This window comes from Bubalus bubalis, chromosome 20 (assembly GCF_019923935.1).
Source record: "Bubalus bubalis isolate 160015118507 breed Murrah chromosome 20, NDDB_SH_1, whole genome shotgun sequence".
Lineage (NCBI taxonomy): Eukaryota > Metazoa > Chordata > Mammalia > Artiodactyla > Bovidae > Bubalus > Bubalus bubalis.
In genome coordinates this window covers 9,883,344-9,894,344 of record NC_059176.1, presented here as the reverse complement: position 1 = coordinate 9,894,344, position 11,001 = coordinate 9,883,344, and the positions used below count along the sequence as shown (strand labels likewise).

At 49.4% G+C, this 11,001-nt stretch overlaps 1 protein-coding gene across 1 annotated transcript; it reads right to left on the bottom strand.

Annotated features, from left to right (window-relative positions):
- Positions 1 to 478: 478 nt before the first annotated feature.
- On the bottom strand, positions 479 to 5,666 carry TCL1A (TCL1 family AKT coactivator A). Its single transcript, XM_006065049.4, has 4 exons — positions 5,461 to 5,666; positions 2,179 to 2,349; positions 1,727 to 1,787; positions 479 to 1,233 (listed from the first exon to the last, which is right to left on the bottom strand). The coding sequence occupies exons 1-3, from the start codon at positions 5,578 to 5,580 to the stop codon at positions 1,731 to 1,733; spliced, it is 348 nt and encodes a 115-aa protein (XP_006065111.2). The 5' UTR covers positions 5,581 to 5,666; the 3' UTR covers positions 479 to 1,233; positions 1,727 to 1,730.
- Between the last annotated feature and the right edge of the window lie 5,335 nt (positions 5,667 to 11,001).

Sequence of the window (11,001 nt, the reverse complement as noted above, 5' to 3'; positions counted from 1 at the left end):
CTGGGGGATGGGCTGTGACTTGGGGCTTGGGAAGAAGGGAAAGACTCTGGCTGGCTGGCTGGGGACAATGTCAGGCAGGTGGAGGCTCAGGCTGGGACTGGAACTACCCAGGGAAGGACAGGAGACAGAGCTGGCTGGGCCAGGAAGGGAGGAGAATGGGGCGGGTGTGTGTGTGTGTGTGTGTGTGTGGGTGTGTGTGGGTGTGTGTGTGTGTCCTGAATACCAGGAGCTGCTGTGACTTTTTGAGGTCACTTACTCCAGTGGTTCTCAAAACTATACCTCTAAGAACACTGGGCTTTTGAGCACTTGGATTATAAGAAAATAAATTCCAGCCTTATCTCCAAAGTAAAAACTATATATATATATATACAGTAAATTCATGAGTATTCTTTCCCTTTCAAATATTCTTACTTGGTGACTGTTCCTGCTTCTCACCACTAGAATCAAGGTCAAGGATAGAAGCTGGTCCAGCACAAAGTTAGATGAATTGTCTTACATTTAATCAGTCAACATTACAAAGTGTTTATGCTACATACAACTTCATAACATCCGGGTCTGAGGGCATCTGTAAAATAGGGGGACCTCCAACCTCTCTTTCCACAGGTGGGCAATCAGAGGGCCAGTCCACTGCGCTGGCCTGCCGGGCCTCCTGCCACGTCCCGGGCTGAGCGCCTCTGAACCACAAGCTCCGCAGTCCTGAGCACTGACCCAAGCCCCTCCCAGGCCGTCCTGTGAACCGCACCTAGGCTGCTCGGGCGGGGGGCGGGGCTTTCGGAGGCGTGGGCGGGGCTTTCGGATGAGCGGTCGTGTACAGGCAGGGACCACCGGAGACAGCTGGTTCAGGGGCTCAGAGACCAACCGCAGGCAAGCCGGCCCCATTCCCTGCGGCCGGAAGGATACAGAGGGGGAAGGACAGAGCGGGAAGCAGCCCAGGGTGTGCAGGACGTGACACTGTTTGCTGTGAGGGACGGAACAGGGAGAGAGGCTGAGACCATCAGGCAGCTGAGAAGACCAGAGGCACAGGTAGAGCCGGGGCACGTAGACCCCGAAGCTGTGCCCACACAGCCTCTCCCGCAGGCAGGTCCGGTCGGGGGAACTCATCCTCTGTCCGTCTGTCCGACCCGGGTGTGGTGGAGCAGATCACACATGGTTGGTAGGTACAGGAAGGTGAACGGAAGCACAAACATCCCCCTGGCAGGCTCAGGGCTTGGGAGGAGATGGGAGCTGCAGGACCTGGGACAAGAGAGAACAAGGTCAAGGGTAAAGGGACGGAAGGGGCAGAGTGCAGGGTCGGGGGGTGTGGAGAGGCTGGGGTCTGGATAGGGGAGCGAGGGAGTCAGTGCTGGTCCCCAGAGCCCAGGCCTTATCCCCAAGTCAGCGGCTTGGCGTGAGAAGACCTGGATCTGAAACTTGACTCTCTGATCTCGACCAGTCATCGTATGTCTCAACCCCCCTGCCCCGTTTTATGACCTATAAAGCTAAATACTATCCAGGTCTGGTGATGTGATGGTCAAAGGACTGTGCCCACGCCTATGAGGCACCGTGCAGCTATGCGCCCCTACTATTAAGGACTTGATTGGCTCCTAAGGTGTTAAAGGAGAGCGAGCGTGGGTCCCAGCCCCAGGGATGACTGGAGGTCAGCGCAGTTGGGGATGGGGGTCAGCACAGCCTCCACGGCGGGGAGGAGGGGGGTCCCCTCTTCCTGACCTGGTCCTGGGGTGCTCACCTCATCACTCGTCCTCTGGGTCCGGCATCTGCTCCAGGAGCATGTCCTCGGTGCCGCCGATCTATGAGAGGGGGAAGTGGAGGCCAGAGCCCGGGATCTTCCGTCCCCTCCCACTCCAGGCCCTGGGATTGGGGTAGCAGCTGGGAACCTGAGTGGGGGGGGGACCCCAGGGGCCCCTCGTCCCTCCAGCCTGCAGCACTGGACTGCCCACTAGAGAGGCGCCTGCCACCAAGGGGGCTTCTGTTGGAGACCCCTGAGGGTGGGTGGTCATTCCCTTTTAATGTCTCACCAGTCCAGTCCTAAAAATATCTGCCATTGTAAAGTCCCTCTTTTTTTTTTTTTTTTTGGTCACAAGTGGAGGGAACAGATAGACTGTAGGGGCCAGACATGGGGGTGGGGGAGCGGGGCCAGCCACGACCACCTTATGGGTCCCCGGAGAAGCCCACACTTGCCTCGATATGGTACACTATGCGCCAGAAACTGGAGTCTGAGGCTCGGTACCTCCTCCCGGGGTAGAGCTGCCACATGACAGGCAGCAGGTACGGGCCCAGCTGGCTGGGGGACACAGGATCCCCCAGGGGCACGTCTTCCTGACGCATGAGGACTTGGAGGCTACCTTCTATCTGAAGAGAAGAGAAGGCCGGGGCACACCCTCAGGACACAATACCCATGGGCCGTCTGGCCACCCGCCCAGCCTGTAGCTGAGATGCTGGTGGTCACTGCTCCCCGAAGATCCAGTCCCTAAGCCGGACAACGCTCCTCTCAGGGGGCTCGGGCTGGGCCAGGATGAGCAGCACTTGAATTGGTCTAGATACCCAGATGGGACCGCAGAAGGTCCACCTTGTGACCAGTGCCTAGTTGCTAGGGAATGCCACGGGGCCCCGGGGCTTCTGTAACCATGGTGTCTGGGGTCTGTTTCAGCTGATGTGGGATGTTCTTAGATTATTCATTATCATGCATCCCCTTTGAAACAAGATCTCTCCAGACCCTGGAATCAGGTAACAACAGAGCATGTTTCACCATCTCCACCGCAGTCCCTGTTTCATTGCCTCTCACTAGACTACAGAGACAACTGCCCACCCTGCCGCCTAGTTGGTCCTGTGACCCAAAGCCAAGTCTCAGCCCCGCAGCCAGGGTGCATGTCTAAAAATCTTGTCTCTCCCCTGCTGGATGCCCTTTGACAGCTTCCAATCTCAGGCAGATGAACTGGAATCTTCACCGTGGCCCACAGGCCTGCTGAGCCAGGTCCCTGCCTCTCTCACCTCCTCTGTCTCACCTCCTCCTGTTCCATCCCCGTTCCTTCATCCACTCCGGCCACACTGACCTCCTCGCCATGTCTGGGACACACACACTCCCTCCAAGTAGAAATCCCTCCTACTTGCTGTCCTCTGCCTGGGACATTGTCCCCTAAATCCATGCAGGACTCACATCCTTTTTAAAGGCAGGTCTCAGTTCGAATGAATGTATATCTATAAAGACAAATGCCAGAAGAATCCAACTCTATGATATCCATAAGGGGCGTGCCCAAACTGATGTCCAAAAAGGTTTCAGAGAAAATGACGGGCAATTTGCAGGTACATGGAAATGAAGACTCTGGAGGGGACCTGCATGAAGACCCCACACCACTGGTTCCTGCCTGCCATCCCACTGGAGTTATCCTACGCAACTTCCCACCCGCCTCACCTACTGTGCTGTCCCTCTCCCTGAGTAGAAGATCAGCTTCACAAGCAGTGGGATTTAATCCCACTCACTGCAAATCCCCACAACCTAGAATTTTTGGCATATCAACCGGACACTTATCTTTGTTCAATGATTATTTTTCCAAAGTGGAAACAGCTTTTCAAATTTTATCTATGAAGTAAGTTAGAATTCACCATTAAAAAACAATTCAGAATATCTTGCAAGGTGCAAGGGTGGAAATCACCATTCTTGCCATGTTAGGATATGGCTTTCCAGATCCTTGAACCATTTGAAATCTGCTTATTCATCTTTTTGTTGCTGACTTACATAAATCTTTTCATATGAAGAATACTAGGTCTTTAAAATTATGTGGAGAAAATCCTGTCCCATGGTTTGCTAAATGGTTTTGTCCAGAATTTATAATAATTATGTGAAAAACTCTGCTTTATAGTTTCAGCATCATGTTTAAGAAGATATGCCCCAACCAGAGATTAAAAAAAAGATATTCACTTACATTTTCCTCAAATACTTGACTTAAAATGAATATTTAACTTAATTTTTAAAAGTATATATATTTCAAAATCTTAAAGGATAACAAAGATGCAAATTTTAGATGGTGGTTACATTTTAGATGATGTTGCGCTAGAATCCCAACCCCATTTACCTACAAGCAGCACTACTTGGAACAAATGTACATTTTTATGCCTCTATTTCCTCACCTATAAAATGGGAAAACAAGTATTCTCAGTAACTTTTTGCAATTTTACTATTATATTCCATAAATGTGCTAATGACATTTTAATTACGCTTTTATATATTCTTTCTTTGGTTTATATATGGAAAGTTTCACTGTTTTCACCTAATTTTCTTTGAGGAAACCCATGCTCTGATGGAAAGTGCTTGTAAGAGAGTTGTATTTCTTTTTAAAATCAAAGTTAATATTAACTAAAGATCCATCTTAAGGTCTTAAGGCATCACACATAAAACAAAGTCAGTGTCTATTCGGTACTGCTTTATGCCATCTGAAATTTGTTTCTTTCAAAGAATAGAGGAGATAGGAAATATCCCAAACTCTACACTGCAGTGGTTCCCAAACTTGGCTGATCTTAATTTGTGGAGGGTCCTTTCAAAATACAGATTTCTGGGTTCACCTATGGAGATTCTGATAATCTGCCAAGGGAGGTAATCACTTTCTAGTGTTAGTCGTTCAGTCATGTCCGACTCTTGGTAACACACGGACAGTAGACCGCCAGGCTCCTCTGGTCATAGGACTTCCCAGGCAAGAATACTGGAGTGGGTTGCCAGTTCCTTCTCCAGGGGATCTCCCAACCCAGTAATCCAACCTGGGTCGTCCACATTGCAGGCAGATTCTTTACCGCCTGAGCCACTGCCACGCTAAGTCACTTCAGTCGCGTCCGACTCTGTGCGACCCCATAGACGGCAGCCCACCAGGCTCTGCCGTCCCTGGGATTCTCCAGGCAAGAACACTGGAGTGGCTTGCCATTTCCTTCTCCAATGCATCAAAGTGAAAAGTGAAAGTGAAGTCGCTCAGTCGTGTCCGACTCTCAGCGACCCCATGGACTGCAGCCCTCCAGGCTCCTCCGTCCATGGGACCCTCCAGGCAAGAGTACTGGAGTGGGGTGCCATTGCCTTCTCCGAGCCACTAGGGAAACCCAAATCACTTTGGACACAAGATTATTCCCATTTTATGGATTAGCTCCTTGAGATGCAGAGAAATCCTATTTTACTAGAGATCATATTCATACACTCCAGACATACTGGGTCCCCATCCTTTGGTTTTGTGTTTCTCCCACCCTCCTTTCCTGGCCTGGAGAACCTCTCATCCTCGAGCCCAGCTCAGAGTGGTTTCATCTGTGTGTCCTGGCCGCCCTGGGCGGACCTGCCCTTCTGAGTCTCCCCGCCGCCGCCCTCGCCCTGCGGCATCTGAGGGTGTTGTCTAAGGCCTGCACAACCGGGGGCGTCCGGGTCCAGACCCTGGGCCATGGGTGGGCCGCCCATGCTTCCCTGCACGCCCGGCCCCACAGCGGCTGTACCTCGATGGTTATGGGCAGCCAGGTGCGCTGGTTCTCGTCCACATACACGGCCTTTTCCCAGATCCACAGGTGGTCCGGGTGCAAGGGCGTGTGCGCCCCGAAGAACGGGCCCTCGGCCATGGTGCCTCGAGGGGTCTGGAAGCAAGCGCAGGAGCCACCCGGGGCTTCTCGCCGGTCCACGGGCTGCAGAACCTCGATGCTTTAAAGCCGGAGGGAGCGCCGGCGCCCCCAAGAGGTGGGACTGGAGGAGGGGTGGAGGCGAGGGGAGGGCGGGGCGGGGGCGAGGGGGGCGGGCACAACAGGATCCGCGGGCACAACAGGATCCGCGGGCCCTGCACCCAGACCTGACTGGTGTCCTGACACCCTGGCAGCCTGTAACTCATATGCAGTCCCACAGACTCAGGGCTTCCTCCAGACCCCAACCTGAGCCAGCCATGTGCTCCCCACTGCCAGGGAGGCATTCAGGTCTGTGGCCTTGGCCTTTTCTTCTGTGAGCGGGCACCAGCGCCCTCCGCCCCCCTTTACACCGGGACTCCATTGTCTGTGTGCGGCTCCTTGGAGCCACCCTGCAGATTGAAACTCACCGCCAACGTTGGGCAACCCAGAGCCAGGGCCCCGTCCACATCTGGGATCAGAAGAAATGGGTGCAAGCCTGAACGAGGCCTGGACTTTTCCCAGGTTCACGGCACCACTTTTAGCCTGTGGATTTGGGTATCAATTTCCTTGGTAAATTACAAGTCTTGAAGCCCCCGTGCCCCTCCCCCACACATTTTCCACTCTTTGATGATGCTGTGGTCATCTAATAGCTATTGTGAAACCCGGTTGTGAAGAAACATGGGTTTTTCCCTTTATAGGCTTTGTATTCATTAGTGAAAACATCGTTCGAAATGAATGCTTAAAAAGAAACCCCTCCCTCCACCCCAAGATCAATGGATTTGAAGAGTCCCTGCGTTATGAGATCAAACTGCCTCCCAGTAAATTGCATCAACTGAGGAAAACAACTTCACTTCATTTTGGAGTACCACATGCCCATTAAAGCAATTAGGAAAATAAAATACAATGAAAAACATGTAAAACGGACTCCAACCTCGATGCTCAAACATCACCCATGGTTTCTTGCCTCACCTTCCAGCTCTCTATTGTCTCTGACTAGGTGCTGAGAAAACAGTCTGTGATCTTTTGAAAATGTCTCAGAAGTGAAAATGACCTTGACACCTGAGCCCCCTGACAGCAAAGGTATGAATCTGCATCTCTGCCTATCCAGACAGCTTAATTCCCCAGAAGGTGCTGAGGTGGCCTAAGGAAACAGAGATACATCAGGGTTTATCATGAACACAAAATAGAAGACAGACACAAAGTAAAGTTGGAAGTGGAGGGAGGTGACTTGAGTCCAGGAAACTTCTTTCCCACTGCAGCCCCTAGTGGTGCTGCTATTTAATATTCAGATTTGTGGCTTTCAGGTTGATTTCCCCTTGGCTGGTTCTTAATTTCAGACCCAGAGAGCCACTGGGAGCAAGATAACATGGTCACACACTCTGCTGACAAAGTGTCAGCCCAGTCCAGAGCTTTGAGGTATAAACGAGAACAAGTCCAGCTTAAACAGTGTTGCTGGGAGGGCCTCTTTTGGCAAGGGAAGGGAGCACTCAGGAGCCAGTGTGGCCACTGATCCAGCCACATGGACCCAGAATGCTGTGGAGTCTGCTGATTTCAGTAGCACGTGTTGTGCTTTCCTAAGAGGCCACAGAAAATGAACCAAGAATGAGGCCCATTTGGCTGGATACACTTCTGAATGTTCTGGGAATATGATTGCCCCTCACACTCCCCATATTGAAAGAATAATGTACGTCTTCACTCTCACACGAGGGCTTTTTAACATCGAATAGGAGTATGTGTCATTCTTGTGTAGGATTTAGAAAATCATTTGAGTAGCAGGTCCAAGAATCGATGAGCCAAATAAACATGACTAGGGAATTTGTCGAGCAGCTTCTGTTGGAGGCATGAATCTTCTTTATGGAAATTCCATAGGGCAGCCCCTTTAGCATCATATCTACCCCATCTTAAGGCTCAAGGCCAGCCAGCCTAGCTTTAGAGCTGTGTGTTCCTTTCCAGCTTTGGCCTTTATTAAATAGACAACTAGCTCCCTGAGGATAATGAACATGATATTTCATTTAAAAAGTAACACAAGGCAATTATGTTGACTCACTTTTTTAGTAGTATCTTTAACTGATGCTTCCATGTCCTAACTTGGAGCCAGCTTTGACTTTGCCTCTATCACCTGTGAACTTGGCAAATCCTTTGCCATCTTGGCCCCATCACCATACTTTCCTAATGAATGAGTCAAGCTAGATGGATGTTCTCTAAGCCCGTTTCTAATACACCAGTCCCTGCTTCTCTGATAAAATTGCCTAGCGGAGGAGAAAATAGTTAAGAACAGTTTTGAGCAGAGTGGTTCTGGATACCAACGATGCCAGGAGAATTCTTTCTTCAGGACCGAGGAAGTCATTCTTCTTGTTTGGGTTCCTCAGAGGGTTTGGGGGGTGAGTCATGGCCATCAGCATGATCTAGAGCTGTGCAGCTCAGAGTATGGTCTCTGACCAGCTACATCTCAAGTCCTCTCCAGACCTACTGAGTCAGAATCTGCATTGTAACAAGATCCCCAGGGAATTCTGGGGCACATGAAGTATTGGTCTACAGGGGGAGGATCAGAAAGGAGAGATGGTGGTGTCTGCCTCCCTCCACCAGTTCCCTCTAGGTCTCTTTACGACACAAGAATTAGCTATGGGTTTCTTTATCATTTAGTTCTAGGCTCTCCTACTTTCTGTCAAAGTCACTTCTAATATATAAGGTATTTTCTTTTTAAAATCTTGGTCATCAGTGACACTGCTCATCAATGACATTGCTTAATCAGTCGTGTCCGACTCTTTAAAACCCCATGGGCTGTAGTCCACCAGGCTCCTCTGTCTATGGGATTCTCCAGGCAAGAATACTGGAATGGGTTGCCATTTCCTCCTCCAGGGGATCTTCCCGACCCAGGGATTGAACCTGCATCTCTTGTGTCTCCTGCATTGGTAGGCGGATTCTTTACCACTGAGTCACTGGGGAAGCCCTCAATGACATTCTGCTGCTGCTGCTAAGTCGTGTCAGTTGTGTCCAACTCTGTGCAACCCCATAGACGGCAGCCCACCAGGCTCCCCTGTCCCTGGGATTCTCCAGGCAAGAATACTGGAGTGGGTTGTCATTTCTTTCTCCAATGCATGAAAGTGAAAAGTGAAAGTGAAGTCGCTCAGCCGTGTCTGACTCTTAGCGACCCCATGGACTGCAGCCTACCAGGCTCCACCGCCCATGGTGATTTTCCAGGCAAGAGTACTGGAGTGGGGTGTCATTGCCTTCTCCACAATGACCTTCTAACCATCATCAAAGAATGTAACAAGCTATAAAGAACCTACTTGGGGCTACCTAGGGTCCGGGCCTCTGGGTTCTGCAGTGAGTGGCCCCTGATGAGTGTGGGCTTGGTCGCTCAGTCATGTCCGATTCTTTCCTTTCCCATGGACTGTAGCCTGCAGGCTCATCTGTCTGCGGATGTTTCAGGCAAGTACACTGGAGCGGGTTGTCATCCTTCCTCCAGGGGATCTTCCCGGGCCAGGGATCACACCCGTGTCTCCTGCAGCTCCTGCCCTGGCAGGCAGATTCTTTACCACAGAACCAGCTGGGAAGCAAACTGAACCAAACCACTAAGCTAATGGTTCACAACCCTGGCTGTTTATTAGAATCATCTGGGAAGCTTTTATAAACTACTCGTGGCTGGACCCCACCCCAGACCGTTGAGACCAGAATCTCTGAGACTGAAGCTTTGGGCTTTGTTTATTAAAGGATTCGCCAGGTGCATCTAATAGGCAACCACGATTGAGAACCACTTCTTTAAGACCGGTTTTTGAGGTATGACTAAGATTTATAAAACAAAATAACTGCGCAAATGTTAAAGCCATTCTTTCTCCCGTCAGTGCTCATTGTGAAACTCACCGCAAGCCTGCAGGCACTTCACTTCTTTCCCTAGGCTCTACTTTAAATTTGCTGCTTCCAATTTTTGTGTGTGTAGGGAACCATAATACCAAGATTATTGGGATTGTAAGGGTCTGTGCGTGCTAAGTTGCTTCCATCGTGTCTGACTCTTTGCGACCCTATGGACTGTAGCCCACCAGGCTCCTCTGTCCACGGAGATTGTCCAGGCAAGAGTACTCAAGTGGGTTGCTGTGCCCTCCTCCAGGGGATCTTCCGGAACCAGGGATCGAATCTGCACCTCCTGTGTCTGCTTCATTGGCAGCCAGGTTCATTACCACTAGCACTACCTACTAAGAGTCTGAGATCTCACCAATGTATGAAATATATAAGCAGCGTCCATGTTAATTGCCTGGAGTGTTTTTGTTGTTGTTGTTGTTAATTTCTACATCTGGGCCATATTTTAGATAATGAAAGCTGATGACTAAGTGAGCGCAGGGTAAAAGGGATGTTATAGCTTTAATCATAGGGATGAAATTTTATCTCTAGATAAAGGAGAATCTGGGACAAGGATACACTAAAACTCAGGGACCAAGCACAGCTTTATCCCTGCATGGCTTCTGTCTCTCTCTAAACTTAACAGTTTTCATTAAGTTTTAAGTGCTTCTCAAACTTGAAGGTATATATGGTGACCTTGGTAAAACACTGTTTCTAACTGGGTGGAGCTGGGTTGAGATTCTGTATTTCTAACAGACTCCAAGGTAAAGCTGACGGCTATCAACTACCTCTGAGTAGCAAGGTCCTAGGCTAACCCAACACACACAACACAAATGCAAAAGCAAACACCCGTAAGCCCAACATACCATATGGTTGACCCTGACAAGCTGGTGGAGTCCAGCAGATAGTAGAACTGTAATGGAACACCGTGAGCTAGAAATTCTTCTTTCTCTTCTTCTCCTTCTCCTCCTCTCCCTCCTCCTCCTTCTTCTATTTATATTGGAATGAATTCTTAAGATTAACTTAATATACAGCATGGTTCTTGCTCCACCCTCAGTTCTTCTTTAATTTACTTTGATTGCATTAATCTGACCTCAGAAAAATATTTCACATATCTCTTTATTCATCCTAGAAAAGTGGCGCTTCGCCTTCATGCTTCTAACATGTATAAACTGAGATAAATATATTAACAATTAATAATATATGCAGTGCTTATATTAATAATATATGCGGTGCTTATATTATTAATATATGCAGTGCATATATTATTAATATTAATAATATATGCAGTGCTTGTAGTTTTCATACTGAAAATGTCCTCTGTACTATTTACACAATGTCTCTTGACCTCGCTTTTCAGTTTTAGGGCATTTTAAGTGGAATTCTTATCAATTAACAGCATGGGGGACTTGTTTTTATGTGAGGTATGGGTTGCCATTTCCTTCTCCAATCTATGAAAGTGAAAAGTGAAAGTGAAGTTGCTCAGTCGGGTCCGACCCTCAGAGACCCCATGGACTGCAGCCTACCAGGCTCCTCCGTCCATGGGAT